We start from the raw sequence: 16979 nt of genomic DNA, 5'->3' as shown, positions 1-16979 counted from the left end.
AGAGATGGCTTAGCGGTTAAGCGCTTGCCTGTGAAGCCTAAGGACCCCGGTTCGAGGCTCGGTTCCCCAGGTCCCACGTTAGCCAGATGCACAAGGGGGCGCATGCGTCTGGAGTTCGTTTGCAGAGGCTGGAAGCCCTGGCGCGCCCATTCTCTCTCTCTCCCTCTATTTGTCTTTCTCTCTGTGTCTGTCGCTCTCAAATAAAAAATAAATAAATAAAAATTTAAAAAAAAAAAGGGATACAAATTGGAAAGGAAGAAATCAAGTTATCATTATTTGCAGATGACATGATTCTATACATAAAGGACCCTAAAGACTCTACTAGCAAGCTGTTAGAGCTGATCAAAACCTACAGCAATGTAGCAGGATACAAAATAAATACACAGAAATCAGTAGCCTTCATATATGCTAACAACAAACACACAGAGGATGAAATCAGAGAATCACTCCCATTCACAATTGCATCAAAAAAATAAAATACCTTGGAATAAACCTAACCAAGGAAGTAAAGAATCTATACAATGAGAACTTTAAAACACTCAAGCGAGAAATTGCAGAAGACACTAGAAAGTGGAGAAACATCCCTTGTTCCTGGATTGGAAGAATCAATATCGTGAAAATGGCAATCTTACCTAAAGCAATCTACACATTTAATGCAATCCCTATGAAAATTCCAAAGGCTTTCTTCATGGAAATAGAAAAAAGTTGAAAAGGCGACATAAAGGGTGGAGAAAGGAAGGGAGGAGGATACTTAATAGATTGATATTGTATATGTAATTACAATGATTGTAATGGGGAGGTAATATGATGGAGAATGGAATTTCAAATGGGAAAGTGTGGGGGTGGGGAGGGAGGGAATTACCATGGGATATATTTTATAATCATGGAAAATGTTAATAAAAATTAAAAAAAAGAAAAAAAAGAAAAAAAATTAAAAATAAATAAATAAATAAATAGGGTCGTGCATGGTGGTGCTCATCTTTAATCCCAGCACTTGGGAGGCCGAGGTAGGAGGATCGCTGTGTGTTCGAGGCCACCCTGAGACTCCTGAGTGAATTCCAGGGTATCCTGGGCTAGAGTGAGACCCTACTTCAGTCCCCCCCAAAAAAGTAAAAAATAAAAATAAATAAATAAATGAATGAATAATAGGGGCTGGGGAGATGGTTCAGCTTGCCTGCAAAGCCTAAGGATCCAGGTATAATTACCCAGCGCCTACATAAAGCCAGACAACGCACAAGGTGGCAAATGCGTCTAGAGTTCATTTGCAGTGGCTAGAGGCCCTGAGCACCCATTCTCTCTCTCTACTACCTCTTCCTCTCCCTCTCTCAGATAATAATAAAATAAAATAAATTTTAAAATCAATAAAAATTACGCCAGGCATGGTGACACACACCTTTAATCCCAGCACTCAGGAGGCAGAGGTAGGAGGGCTGCCATGTGTTCAAGGCCACCCTGAGATACAAACTGAATTCCAGGTCAGCCTTAGCTAGAGTGAAACCCTACCTCGAAAACCAAACAAAAAGTAAATAAATAATATTAAAAAAAAAACAGGCATTACTGTTTATATGAAATAGTTTATAAAGTTAGGCATAATAGGTCATCAAAATATTCAAATCTAGGCTTTGTTGATGAGAACTGATACTGGAGAGAAATTAATGCTAAGGAACTCACTAGAGAAATTCTAAAAACCTCAGATCTCATTAGTTTGGTCCCCGAAAACAGAGAAGCCTCATCTAAGGACGTTGCTAACTGAAAAATCATCTCTAGCTAAACCAAAATGTCAGTTAAAGAACCATATAATGAGGAGCCTGACCTCGCTACCCAACTCAGAGAAAAGGGCAAAACCAAACTCTTCGGTATCTCAGCCTCGTCCAAAGGGGTCACGTGTGAATGCGCTGACTCCTGTAACAGGAAATGCTCTCAACCACACCACCCTGGCACTAGTGAAGCCAAGTATGTGTCACACAGATACAGCTCCAGGAAATTACTATGCAGGCAATATTATCATTAAGTTCTCTTCATCATATACACACCAGACTGTTAATAAATATGTAGTGTCTGCTGATGATGACATAAAGAAAACTATATGAAATTAAAATCACTTTTCTCATTTTTCTGATCTTTTCAACATTAAACAAACCTTTCTAGAAGAAAAACAAGTGGTTTAACTTTCTAAAACTTTAGGCATTACCTTAAATCCAGTGAAGCTACTTGTGGTGGTCTGATTTAGGTGTCCCCCATAAACGTAAGTGTTCTGAATGCTAGGTCCCCAGCTGATGGCAATTTGGAATTAAAGCCTCCTAGAGGCAGGGTATTATATTGTTGGAGGCAGGCTTATGGGTGTTATAACCAGCTTCTGCTTGCCTGTGTTTGGCACATGCTCCTGTTGCTGTTGTCCACCTGATGTTGCCCAGGAAGTGATGTCCACTCTCATCCCACGCCATCATTTTCCCCTGTCATCATGGAGCTTCCCCTCAAGTCTCCAAGCCAAAATAAACCTTTTTTCCCATAGGCTGCTCTTGGTTAGGTGCATTCTGCCAACAATGTGAACCTGACTGAAACAGTTACCAAATTCAAAAATCAGTTTAGGTTTTGAAGATTTCACTAGATGTGAATTACTTAAAATGTCTGGCAAATAAAGTGCATACATTCAGAAATGAAAAAAAAATTAAATAGATTGATAAACACCATTCAAAACAACATTGTAAACTATTATTAAAGCAAAACCTTACTTGTCTGGGTTTTTCACTCTGAATGTTGCATTAAGCGCTTTTAACCTGGAGTCTGCCTGGAAAAAATAATTTGTTCACTTAATACAATTACATTTCATGGTATCAAATTCAAACAGTATAGTTTCCCCACAGAATTAGGGTGCACAAGTACAGTTTTCTTCTTATCAATTGTTGTAAACACATTAAACACACAAAAGAAAAACTTAAGTTGTTTCTGAGAACAGTGCACAAACATGTTATAAATTAGACTGTATACATGGCCTTCAATGATTACAAAGTAAACAACTACAAATATCAATATACTAGTAAGTGCATAGCTCTGAACTGTAGTATTTCAGAAAAAGTCTTTTACTTCTCCCTAAACAAAAGAAGCAATGACCTGTACATGTAACCTGAACAAAACTGCTGCATGAAAGCCTGGACACAACTGAAGGTAGGTTCTTGATTGGATCCAGACCAAGTGTACCTTTGGTTTTTCACATTCTCATAATCAGTATCTCAGAAAAAAAGAAAGTCCTGCTTTAAAGTAATACTACACTAGACAAAGCAGGCTGGATGTCATAACACTGCTTTCTAGCTAGGTGAAAGTATTGTAAGACATTTTCTTTCTTTCTTTCTTTTTGAGAAGTCTCATGCAGCCAAGGCTAGCTCTGAACTCCTGATCCTCCTGCCTCTACTTCTCTAGCGCTGGGATTACAAGTATACAACACCAGGCTAGGGAGATGGCTTAGCGGTTAAGCGCTTGCCTGTGAAGCCTAAGGACCCTGGTTCAAGGCTTGATTCCCCAGGACCCATGTTAGCCAGATGCTCAAGAGGGCGCACACATCTGGAGTTCATTTGCAATGGCTGGAGGCCCTGGCACACCCATTCTCCCTCTCTTTCTATCTATCCCTTACACCAAGTATACAACACCATGCCTGGTCGACAAGATAAAATATTTCTTTCTTTTTTCTTTTTTTTCTTTTTTTTTTTGTTTGTTTTTTGAGGTAGGGTCTCACTCTAGCTCAGGCTGACCTGGAATTCACTATGGAGTCTCAGGGTGGCCTTGAACTCACAGCGATCCTTCTACCTCTGCCTCCCAAGTGCTGGGATTAAAGGTGTGCGCCACCATGCCTGGCAGAACATTTCTTAACAACTTATTTCTGATAATTGCTCTCAAAGGAGAGACAAAGGGATAAACATTAAATGATAATTTCACTGCATGAAATCTAAACTTAACATATCCAAATCCTAAATTTTGTCTTCTTTTCCTCCCTCTCCCTCCCCAAGCCCCACCCTCATTCATTCGACAGGGTCTCTCACTTACAGGCTCTCCTAAACACTACATGGACCAGGCTGGCTTGAACTGATGGCAACCTGCCTGCCCCAGCCAGGCTTGTGTGTGCTGGGATCACATATAAATCATCACACTCAGCTAAATCCCAAATTTTCACTTACAAGACCCTATATGGAAAAAACAACAACAAAAAGACAAGAAAAAGATAACCAAATAACTTTTCTTCCTAAGGCACAGGATTCAGTGTTCATCATAAAAAGTAGTTCAATGAGAGCCAAGTGTGGAGGCGCACGCCTTTAATCCCAGCACTCAGGAGAATCGCCATGATTTCAAGGCCACCCTGAGACTAGTTAATTCCAGGTCAGCCTGAACCAGAGTGAGACCCTACCTTGGAAAACCAAAAACAAACAAAAAAAAGGAGTTCAATGAGAAAATTTCAAAATTTGATTCGGTTTTTAAAATCTGACCAGCTCAAAAAATGTACAATATTACAACTTCCAACCACCCTCTAAAAGAAATAAAAGGAAAAAATTGTAGGATTAAAAAAATGAGATTTGATTTTCCTTGAAGACATGTCTGTGTAGCAAACTCACCTTTAAAAATATTTATAACACATAATGAAAAGACTATGCTGCAATCCTCTGCATGTATTTAGAGATTCCCCCTCCTAGTTGGTTGTATGTCCTCAGTCACATATAATTTCAACCTCATTCTAAAACATCATTTGATGTACCCACAGAATCTTCTCTTCTACATGATGTAGTGAGTGTTCTGTCTTGTTCACCCTTGCATGCCCTAATGTATGCATTTTAGAGAAATAAATATTTAATTTAAATTAAAAAAAAAAGAGATTTGAGAAAACATACAAATGGAAAACTGAGATATGATGCTTTTTAATTTTTTTAAATACTTTTATTTATTTGCAAGCACAGATAGACAGATGTGTGCCAGGGCCTTCAGCCACTGCAAGCAAACTTCAGATGCACGTGCCACCTTGTGAATCTGGCTTTACATGGATGCTGGTGAAGGGGTCCTTAGGTTTCACAGGCAAGTGCCTTAACTGCTGAGCTATGTCTCTAGCCACTAAACTGTTTCTTTTTTAATTTTACTTTATTTGAGAGAGAGAGAGAGAGAAGCAGATAGAGAATAGGTGCACCAGGGCCTTTGACCACTGCAAACAATTCAGACTCATGAGGCCCCTTATGCATCTGGCTTATGTGGGTACTAAACATCTCTTCCTCCAGCCTTTTAAAATATTTTTATCTATTCATTTGCAAGTACAAAGAGATAGAGGAAGAGGTGTACTCTAGCCACTGCAAATGAACTGCAGCTGCATGTGCTACTTTGTGCATCTGGCTTTTTGTGTGTACTGGGGAACTGAACCTAAGTCATTAAGCTTTGCAGGAAAGTGCCTTAACCACTGAGCCATCTCTCCAGTCCAGGATGTAATTCTTTAATATGCATGTGTTAACACATGCTCATGTGTGTGCAGGTGTTTGTGCATGCATGTGGAGGCTAGACAACACCCTCAGGTGGTATTCCTCAGGTGCCATACACTTTTTGTTTTTTGAGACAAAGTCACTAATTGGCCTGAAGATCACCAATTAGGCTATAATGGCTACTGAGTCCCAGGGATCCTGCTGTCTCTACCTCCCCCACACTGAATTACAAGCACATGCCACCATACCTGGCATTTTTATGTGGCTTGGGGGCTTGACCTCAGGTCCTGATGCTTGCAAAATAAACACGTTACCAACTGAATCATCTCATCAGTCCCTCTGTTTTGTTTTGTTTTGTTTTGAGGCAGGTCTCACTCTAGCCCAACCTGAACTCACTCTGTTGCCCATGTTCGTTTTGAATTTATAGCAATCCGACCTCCAAGATGTTGGTCTTACAGGTGTGAGCAGTAACACCTGGCTATACTCTCTCTGGTTTTGTTTTTCTCCCAAAGAAGGGTCTTGCTCTAGCCCAGGCTGACCTAGAATTCACTATGAAGTCTCAGAGTAGCCTTGAACTCATGGTAATCCCCTTACCTCTGCCTCCGGAACCTAGGTCCCTTGGCTTTGCAGGCAAGTGCTTTAACTGGTAAGCCATCTCTCAGCCTGAGAACATATTTTTTTTTCTCCTTAGTTTTTTAAGGTAGGGTCTCACGCTAGCTCAGGTTGACCTGGGATTCACTGAATAGTCTCAGGGTGGTCTTGAACTCATGGCAATCCCCGTATCTTTGCCTCCTGAGGGCTGGGATTAAAGGTGTGCACCACCATGCCTAGCTTCTCTCTCTGAATTTATAAAACATATTTTCAGTATTTATATGCATGCATACCCATGTGTGTGTGTGTGTTTAGATGCATCAAAGCCTCTTGCTGGTTCAAACTACCTCTGAAAGTTTATGCCACTGTTTGCATCCAGCTCACATGTGGCTTGAGAATTGAACCTGGGCTGGCAGGTTTTGTAAGCAAACACCTTCAACCCCTGAGCCATCGTCCTAGCCCTCTCTCTGACTTTTTTAATTTTTTTTTTCCCACTCTGATTTTTAAAAATATTTTAGACAGAGAAAGAGGCAGATAAACAGAGAGAATGGGCGTAACAGGGCCTAAAGCCACTGCAAATGAACTCCAGATGCATGTGACACATTGTGTAGCTGGCTTTATGTTAGTACTGGGGTTCTTTGGTTTTGCAAACAAGTTTCATAACCACTAAGCCATGTCTCCAAACCCTGATATTTATTTATTTATTTGTTTGTGCGGGGGTAGAGAGAGGAAGAGGCAGGGAGAAAAAAAGAATGGGCATGCCAGGGCCCCCAGCCACTGAACGTGAAGTCCAGAGGCAGGCACCACCTTATTCATCTGGCTTGCGTGGGTAGGGCAGAGTCACACCCGGTCCTTCAGCTTCACAGGCAAATGTATTAACCGTGGAGCCATCTCTCCATTTCCAAATATTATTTTTCTTTCTGCATGTTTTTTCTTAATTGGTTTTTCAAGGTAGGAAAAGTCTCCTGCTAGCCTAGTCTAACCTGGAACTCACTATGTAGCCTCAGGGTGGCCTCCAACTCACAGTGACCCTCCTACCTCTGCCTCCCAAGTGCTGGAATTAAAGGTGTGCACCACCATGCCCAGCCAAAGCCCCTGATTTTGTTTTTGTTTTTTTTTTTTTTTGAGGTAGGGTTTCACTCTAGTCCAGGTTGACCTGGAATTCACTATGTAGTCTGAGGGTGGCCTCAAACTGACGGCGATCCTCCCGAGTGCTGGGATTAAAGGCGTGCGCCCCCACACCCGGCTAAGCCCGATCTTTTAACACAGGCACTTGTAGCAGTCTTAGAACTGCTCTCATTGTATCCCAGAGATTTTGGTATGTTATGTTTTTAATTTCATTTACATCTAAGAATTTTCCAAGTTCCTGCTTGATTTCTTCAACTAACCATTCATCATTCAATAGTGTCCTTTTTTTTCTATCATCATGTGTGTGTATATTTTGTAGTTTCTCTTGCTATTAATTTTTAGTTTTAATCCACTGTGATCAAAGAGTATACAAGAAATTTCAGGGCTGGAGAAATGGCTTAGTGGTTAAGGCACTTACCTGCAAAGGCACCCAGGTTCAATTCATGCATCTGGGGTTTGTTTGTAGTGGCTAAGACCTGGTGCACCCATTCTCTATCTGCTTCTTTCTCTCTCTTTGTCTCTCAAATAAGTAAATAAATTAAAGCAAATTTAAAAATTTAAATGAATATTATATAAACAGAATTTACCACAACAATCTTACTTGTATCTTTTCCTTATTAGTTCCTAACAATCTTGAACTACTTCTCAGAAACTTATCTCAAAATACAAACCATCTTTTATGGGGCCAGGAAGATGGTTCAGCAGTTAAAGGTGCTTGCTATGTAGCAGCCTTGAATATAAAGGCTGTACACATTTCTAGGGCAATGGGAGGTGGAGCTGGGCCTAATCCAACTACACCTGCCAGCTAGTCTGGCCTCCCTAGTGTTAAACATGGAGAGACCCTGTCTTAAACAGGGTAGAAGGAAGCCGGGCGTGGTGGCGCACGCCTTTAGGAGGATCACGGTGAGTTTGAGGACACCCTGAGACTACATAATGAATTCCAGGTCAGCTTGGGCTACAGTGAAACCCTACCTCAAAAAAAACAAAAAAACAAAACAAAACAAAAGGTGGAAGGAGGGGGCCAACACACTTTGGTTGTTCTCTGACTATATGCATGCTGTGGCATGCTCTTGCCCACATAACTATACCACACCCCTCCCCAGCAAACACACAGTATTTTTCTTTTAAAGATCTGTAATTTAAAATCCACTCATGAACTAAAACTCCAGTATTTCCTCTGAGCACCATGAATTACAACCAAGAAAATTTTATTTTTTCATGTGTATCTACCAATAAAATACTTAAATTAGAACTCTACTCTTGATAGAATCAGGCACTTGATTATATGTTCTGTTTACAAAAGTAATTTTTCTTCTTTTATTTTGAGCTAAAGTTCAAACACTTATATGCCAATGCACAAAGCTCTATGAGATGTTTGTGTGTTAGAGGTAGGATCCAGGCTGACCAGGAACTCATGATGATCCCCTATCTCAGCCTCTGATAGCTGGTATTAGGTGAGCCACCACGTGCGGTTATTTTGTTTGTTTATAGTTCAGGCTGTCCAGGAACTTGCTATGCAGCTGAGGCTTGCCTTAACCTGCTGATTCTCCTAGCTCTACCTCCTAAGCAGCAAGATGGTAAGTGTACTCTAAAACACCCAGCTCATAGTGTTTTTTTTTCTTTCTAAGTGTCTTTTATTGTGAACATATTTTGTTCATCGCATCTGGAGGTGCTGCGCTCACTTTATCATCTAGCATCCTGCATTCAATACTGGCTTGATAGTTCTTATCTCCAGTGCCTAGGATGCAAAGTGCTCCAGATACTGGAGTTGTTTTATAATATTTTCATAGATTTTACCAGTTGAGCAGACTTTATGTAAAAATCTGGAATCCAGGGCTGGAGAGATGGCTTAAGTGGTTAAGGCATTTGCCTGCAAAGTCTAAGGACCCGGGAATGATTCCCTAGGACCCAAGTAAGCCAGATGCACAAAGTGGAACATGCATCTGTAGTTCGTTTGCAGTGGCTGGAGGCCCTGGCATATCAATTCTCTCTCTCTCTCCCTCTTTCTCTCTGTCAAATAAATAAAAATTTATACATACATACATACATTCCCTGAAACCCAAACTACTACTAAGCCCAAAACCTAACTCAATTATACCACTCAAAGTGCTTTAAATTTTTGAAACATTCAGGATTTCAGAGCATTTCAATTTTTCATATTGGGGGAATAATCAACTTGTATTTTTCAAATTTACATTTCTCTGCCTCACTTACTCTATTTAGTCTGTTTATACCAGAAATAAAACTTCTAAAATTTCTTTTTAAAAAAATATTTAGGTGTGGTGGCACACACCTTTATTCCCAGCACTTGGGAGGCAGAGGTAGGAAGACTACTATGAGTTTGAGGCCAGCCTGAGACCACATCGTGAATTCCAGGTCAGCCTGGGCTACCGCAAGACCTTACCTTGAAAAACCAAAAAAAATAAAAAAATAAAAAATATTTTGGGGGCTAGAGAGATGACTTAGTGGTTAAGGCACTTGGCTGCGAAGCCTAAGGACCTAGGGTCAATTCCCCAGGACCCATGTAAGCCAGATGCACAAGGTGGTACATATGTCTGGAGTTCATTTGCAGTGGTAAGAGGACCTGGTGCACCCATTCTAACTGCCTCTTTCTCCCTCTCTCCCTCTCTTTCAAATAAATATATGAAGTATATTTTAAAATTTTGGGGGCTGGGAGTGGTGTCACACACCTTTACTCCCAGCACTTGGGAGGCAGAAGTAGAATTGCCATGAGTTCAAGGATAACCTGAGACTACACAGTAAATTCCAGGTCAGCCTGAGTTAGAATAAGACTCTACCTCAAAAAACCAAAACATATATATATATATGTTTATTTGTTATTTATTTGCAAGCAGAGGAAGGAAAGAGAATGGGTACAGCAGGGCCACTATAAATGAACTACAGATGCATACACCACTTTGTGCATCTGGCTTTATGTGGGTATTGCAGAATCGAATCTGGGCCACAAGGCTTTGTAAGCAAGTTCCTTTAATGGCTGAGCCATCTCTCCAGCCCCTAAAAATCTTTTTCAAAGTTTTTCTTTAGTGTGTGTAGTTATTTTTTCAGTGTGTCAGCACTTTCAAGTTAATCATCACAGGCAGTCTCATTTTGAGGCAGGGTCTCCTCTGTTCCACTCCACTTGCAAGCTTCTGAAAAACTGTTTCCATGTCCCTCCTCACTGTAGAAACACTGCAATTACAGAGCCTACCACAGCTTCCAGCTTTTACACAGGGTTGAGGATTGAAGCTTAGACACTCAGAGAAGCACAGCAAGCTCTTTATCCACTGAGCAATCTTCGCGGCCCCAGAGATAAAACTCAAGTTTGTTAATAACTGATGCTAGATTTCTCCTGGGAAGTTTTGGACAGCAGAGTGGACTGGGATGCCATATCATCACAAATAAGATTAACAATCTCATTTTCAAATACTAATCCCAATGAATACATATAAAAGCCGGGTATCGTGGCATATGCCTTTAATCCCAGCACTCAGGAGGCAGAGGTAGGAGGATCGCCATGAGTTCAAGGCCACCCTGAGACTACATAGTGAATTCCAGGTTGGCCTGAGCTAGAGTGAAACACTACCTCAAAAAAAGAAGAAGAAGCCATACAAAAACTAGCAGGGAGACGGGCATGGTGGTGCACACCTTTAATCCCAGCACTTGGGAAGCAGAGGTAGGAGGACTGTCATGAGTTGAAGGCCACCCAGAGACTACATAGTGAATTGTAGGCCAGCCTGGTCTAAGGTGAAACCCTAACAACAAAAAAAAAAAAAATTAAAAAGATATGAAAATACACTAGTATAGTATGAGAAAAGTACAGACTACATGTTACTATTCCAATTAATTAGCAATTAATTAACTTGCTTATTATAAAATGAGACCAAAACTTACACAAACCAAAAGTGAATTGCAGTGTTTCTCTGACAACTTTACTAATGATATTAAATGCAAAATTGATTTCCACCATTTGTTCATTCACAAAAACAGCAAGTAGTCATTAAGTGAGTGGCACCAAACTGGGAATAATAAAGAAATTGCATACAAATGTGCTCACCTTGAGCTGAAAGCCCGTCTCATTCACAGTCTCCTTCCAATTTCCTTCCTGAAAATTAAAGTTAATTTAAAGATCATTAGTGTAAAGCCAAACAACCCATATGTAGCATTCCACAATAAATGAATTGAATACATATCTGTGCTCAGAAAAAAAAAAAGGGAGAAAGAAGTTTTTTAAATTCTCTTAAAAATCAAACACGTCGGGTGTGGTGGTGCACACCTTTAATCCCAGCACTCGGGAGGCAGAGGTAGGAGGATCGCCATGCATTCGAGGCCACCCTGAGACTCCATAGTGAATTCCAGGTCAGCCTCGGCTAGAGTGAAACCTTACCTCGAGAAACCAAAAAAATAAAATAAAATAAAATAAATAAAAATAAAACATATAGCAGGTGTGGTGGCACACACCTTTAACCCCAGCACTTGGGAGGCAGAGGTAGGAGGATCGCCAGGAGTTCAAGGCCACCCTGAGTCTACATAGTGAATTCCAGGTCAGCCTGAGCCAGAGTGAGACCCTACCTCGCAAAAAACCAAAAAAATAAAAATATAAATAAACAAACAAACATACAATGCAGAATCCAAAAGATGATTAAAAAACATTGCTCCTAAAGATTTTAGAGACCTGACTTCATAATACTGGAGATGAATTTTTATTTTATCTACTGATATTGGTAGATTAAATAGTTTTAGTATCTCTAGGCATAAAAATCTTGGCCAATGGGCTGGAGGAATGGCTTAGTGGTTAAGGCATTTGCCTACAAAGCCAAAGGCCCCCAGTTCAATTTCTCGGGACCTACATTAGCCAGATTCACAAGGTGGCACACGCATCTGGAGTTCCTTTGCAGTGGCTGGAGGCCCTGGCGTGCCCATTCTCTCTCTCTCTCTCTCTCTCTCTCTCCCTCTTTCCCTGTCAAGTAAATAAATAAAATGTTTAAAAAAAAAAAACTGCTCCAAGGATCACCACAAGTTCAAGGCCAGCCTGACACCACATAGGAATTCCACGTCAGCCTGGACTAGAATGAAACCCTACCTTGAAAAAAAAGGGCTGCTCCAGAAGTTGAAGAAATGGCTCAGTGGTTAAGGTGCCTGTTCACAAAGCCTAACAACTTAGGTTCAATTCCTCAGAGCCCGCATAGCCAGACCCACAAAGTGGTACAATGCATCTGGAATTCATCCGCAGCAACAAGAGATCCTGGTATGCCCATTCTCTCTCAATCTCTTTCTCTCTCTCTCTCTGCTTGATACATACATACATACATACATACATATATATATATGTATATATGTATATATTTATTTTTTTAGAAAAGCTTCTCCAAAAGATTCTTAAGAATCAGCATTCCACAATTGTTTTTAAATCCGCTAAATCAGTATTTTTAAAAGACCAATAAAAAAAAAAAATACCTGTGTTAAAAACAAATAGAAGATTTTGTCTCTACAGAGGATGGGATGTGAAGCAACCCTCAAGAGAAAGTTTTCCAAACCAATCCGTCGTCTCTCCACAAAGTCTGGGTCCATGTTGTCAGCGGAGAGTTTATGCCAAACAAATTCTGCCTAGGTAAACAAAACAACCACTAAGAATAGCCTCAATGCCCAGCACTTCTAAACCACTAGTTTCACTTCTTACCCGTTTCTCTGGAAGAGGTGGCACAACAATGTGTGGATAGTAAACTAAAAGGTAGTTTCTCAACAACTCAAACTCACTATAGCGCCTCCACAGTGAGTCTGTGAGGACACTCTGACCATCAGCATGTTCAACTGACCTGAAAAGGAAACAGAACATTTCTATTACGTTTATTTACTTATTTGAGAGTGAAAGACAGCCAGAAAGATGCAGAGAGAGAGAGAGAGAGAGAGAGAGAGAGAGAATGTGTGTCACAGCCTCCTGCCACTATAAATAAACGTGTGCACCACTTTGTTCACCTGGCTTTACATGGATACTGGAGAACTGAACCCAAGTTGTCAGGCTTTGCAAGAAAGTGCATTTAGGCCGGGCGTGGTGGCACTTGCCTTTAATCCCAGCACTTGGGAGGCAGGGGTAGGAGGATCACAGTGAGTTCAAGGCCACCCTGAGACTACAGAGGTCACCCTGGCTGAAGTGAGAACCTACCTCAAAAAAAAAAAAAAAAAAAAAAAAAAATGCTGGGCTGGAGAGATGGTTTAGCAGTTAAGGAGCTTGCCTACAAAGCTAAAGGATCCAGGTTCAATTCCCTACGACCCATGTAAGCCAGATGCACAAGGTAGTACGTGTCTGGAGTTCATTTGCAGTGGCTGAAGGCCCTAAAACACCCATTTTTTCTCTCTCTCCACCTCTTTATCTCTCCTTTCAAGTAAGTAAATAAAAATAAATATAAAAAATTTGGGGGCTGGGCATGGTGGCACACGCCTTTAATCCCAGCACTCAGGAGGCAGAGGTAGGAGGATCACCGTGAGTTCAAGGCCACCCTGAGACTACAGAGTTAATTCCAGGTCAGCCTGGACCAGAGTGAGACCCTATCTTGAAAAACCAAAAAAAAAAAAAAAAAAAAAAAAAAAATTTGGGAGCCAGGCATGGTGGTGCATACCTTTAATCCCAACAGTTGGGAGGAAGAGGTAGGAGGATTGCCATGAGTTCAAGGCCACCCTGAGACTACACAGTGAATCCCAGGTCAGCCTATGCCAGAGTAAGACCCTCTTCAAATCCCCCCCAAAAATAACTTTTTCATTATTCAATCTCAGTCTATTAAGCATTACATTACAGACACTAGCTACCAGAAAAAATTTTCTACCTAAATCTAAACCTAGTTCCCATTACCCACCTGGTCTCAATGAGGTACGCAGTATATGTTTCTTGCATGTTCATAGCATTTCTTCCAGTTCGTTTTTCTGCTTCTGAAACACTGATTTCTATCTTCTTCAACCAAAAGTTATTTTCTGCCATCTGAAGAACAACAACACACCCCTTTAAGATAGTATTGCTAAGTATTAGAGAGGATGAATGTGATCAAAGTTAAATGTGTGTAAGAAAATGTAATTATTTTTGTGTAACATATGCTCGTGACAATGATACTGAAAAATTCCCAGCTAATTTATACTAAAACCCACTATTGGTACACATTTCAAAATCATTTCTTATATTTTTTGAGTTGTTAGGGGTTACTAAGTGACAGCTGCAAATGGAAACCTCTCTATTAACACACTGAGCACATTAGCTTTTTCAGAAGTATCTTAAGGGTACTATTGATTCAAAAAGCCCAGCATAGCATAGCTGCTCACACCTTTTAATTCCAACACTTAGAAGGCGGAGGTTGGAGGGTCACCATAAGTTCACGGCCACTCTGAGACTACAGAGTGAATTACAGGTCAGCCTGAGCTACAGTGAGACCCTACCTCAGAAAACTAAAAAGAAAAAAGAAAAAAAAAAGCTGGGTGTGGTGACCCATGCCTTTAATCACTGCACTCCAGGGGCAGAGGTAGGAGGATTGCTGTGAGTTCAAGGCCACCCTGAAATCACATAGTGAATTCCAGGTCAGCCTGGGCTAGAGCGAGACCCTACCTTGAAAAACAAACAACAACAAACAAACAAAAAAAAAGATAAAAAAAAATGAAGGGCTGGAGAAATGGCTTGGTGTTTAAGGTCCTTGCTTGTAAAGCCTAAGGACCCAGGTTCAGTTCCCCAGAACCCACATGTACATGGCAGCACATACTGTAAGACCCCAAAACGAGGGCCCCACGCTCTGCCCAGATATGGCGACACCCCAAATCACTCACGAGAAGCAGTCTTGATGCAAACTGCAAGAGGATTTTATTCCAAGCGCGCTGGGGCCCACAGTCGTACATGGCACAAGGGTAGAGGACTGCAGAGCCCCGAATGCAGGAACGGGACAGTTTTTATAGGGTTTCTAACAAAGCCTGTGCATTAGACCAATCATTTTATTAACATCAGGAGCCCGCGGGGTGCAAGCCAGTCAGTTTGTGCCACTCCATAGTTTCTAAGCCAATTAGTTTAATTTGTTCAAGCCCCTCGTGGACCAATCAGTCTCCTATGACCTTGGTGGTCAGCATTTGCGCAGGTCCTTGGGTGGGAGCAGCAGAGTGTGGTATCAGTCTCCTATGACCTTGGTGGTCTGAGGCAGGCTGCTACGGCTTATGGTGCAGGCTACTACGGCTTACGGTGTGGGCTATTAAGGCTTATGGTGCAGGCTATTTATAGAAACCAAATAAGTGCTTTACTTTATTACTCATTTCCCATCCTTGAGGGCTATCTCATGTCCTTTTTACCTAGTTTTATATTAGGAGCGAGCTCTGATATAATGAGAAGAGGGATTCTTTACTTGCTTTCAACAGAGAGTAAAGCCTGGAGTTTGAGGTATGCAGGGGCCCGCTTAAGCTCCCTTTGGAGCGTGATAGTATTTCTGGGCTTCTGAATTCTTGGGCCTTTCAATGCATCTGGAGTTCGTTTGCAGTGACTAGAGGCTCTGGCATGCCCATTCTCTGTCTCAAATTAATAAAAATTAAAATAGCCAGGCCTGGTGGCACACGTCTTTAATCCTAGCACTTGGGAAGCAGAGGTAGGAGGATCACCTTGAATTCGAGGCCACCCTGAGACTACACAGTGAATTTCAGGTCAGCCTGGGCTAGAGTGAGATTCCAACTCAAAAAAACAAAAATCAAAAAAAAAAAAAAAATCAACAAATAAATATAAAAAGATTAATGATCCTAAATATTCATACCAATTTTTTTGGTGTAACTAAAATCAAATACCTTTCTAACTAAAACACATATGCATGCATGTATGAAATTATACACAAATAAAACAGTACAGCATATATACAAAAAGGCAAGATTTTCAGCAGGCAATTCAATTTTAACAAAAAGAAACTCATTTATATTCATTTTAATTATCTGCTTAAATGTTTTGACAGTGGTTTATAGGCTGCATTCTTGGGACAGAGGCTGGGTTTAAGAACAGCAGACTGAAACCCAGGCCCAGGAAGCCAAACATCGCATGTTCTCTTCTCATATGTGGATCCCAGCTACAAATGATGTGTGAGCTGGAATAAAATTCAATAGGAAGCCAGGCATGGTGGCGCACGCCTTTAATCCCAGCACTCGGGAGGCAGATGTAAGAAGAACACTGAGAGTTCGAGAGTTCGAGGCCACCCTGAATACACGGTGAATTCCAGGTCAGCCTGAGCTAGAGTGAGACCCTACCTCGGGAGTGGAAAAGAAAAAATCAAAACTCAGTAGGAGAGGCCAGTAAGCTACACAGGTGATATAAAGGGAATAGAAGGAAAGGGAGGGGGTACTTAAAAGGATGGTATTGTATATATATATATATATAAGTAGATTAATGGGGGTGGAAAGGCCTAAGTGAGGTCAGGGGAAGAGACTGAGTAAAGAAAAGGTGTGGGGAGAGCTAATTAAAATCTAAGAGGGTATGAATAAGTCATATGAAAACCTACTCCTATTTTTTTGGACAATGGCACACCCTGATGCCATAGATTGCTAGAAAAATTTCAGTGCCAGGAATGGAATACCTTCCAGTGAGCTGTTGGCTAGGGAAGTTCCTGATGCCCCCAAAACATTACAGGCCATTGCCAAGGCTCTTGATTTCCCACCAGGAAGGGATGGTAAGACTCTATTGCTGAAGACTCCACATACTTGGGCTGCAAGGTCACTGAGAAATCCTGCTGGAGCTGGGCTGAAAACCTCCTCCATGTAGACCAGCTGACAGAAAGCTGGAAAAAGCCACGCTGCATACAGTTCAATGGAATAGAGAGA

General features: G+C 41.1%; 1 protein-coding gene across 2 annotated transcripts in view; it reads right to left on the bottom strand.

Annotated features, from left to right (window-relative positions):
* Snx4 (sorting nexin 4) overlaps positions 1 to 16979 on the bottom strand; it is an 80143-nt gene that overhangs the window by 50476 nt on the left and 12688 nt on the right. For both annotated transcript variants that reach the window (XM_045148430.1, XM_045148431.1), the window contains exons 2-6: positions 14015 to 14136; positions 12844 to 12979; positions 12621 to 12770; positions 11221 to 11268; positions 2733 to 2788 (exon numbers count right to left, since the gene is read on the bottom strand). In XM_045148430.1, the coding sequence (XP_045004365.1) occupies positions 2733 to 2788; positions 11221 to 11268; positions 12621 to 12770; positions 12844 to 12979; positions 14015 to 14136 (512 nt within the window). The remainder of the gene's footprint in view (positions 1 to 2732; positions 2789 to 11220; positions 11269 to 12620; positions 12771 to 12843; positions 12980 to 14014; positions 14137 to 16979) is intronic.

Source organism: Jaculus jaculus, chromosome 4 (genome assembly GCF_020740685.1).
Source record: "Jaculus jaculus isolate mJacJac1 chromosome 4, mJacJac1.mat.Y.cur, whole genome shotgun sequence".
NCBI classification, from domain to species: domain Eukaryota; kingdom Metazoa; phylum Chordata; class Mammalia; order Rodentia; family Dipodidae; genus Jaculus; species Jaculus jaculus.
This window is presented reverse-complemented; position numbering and strand designations above follow the sequence as displayed.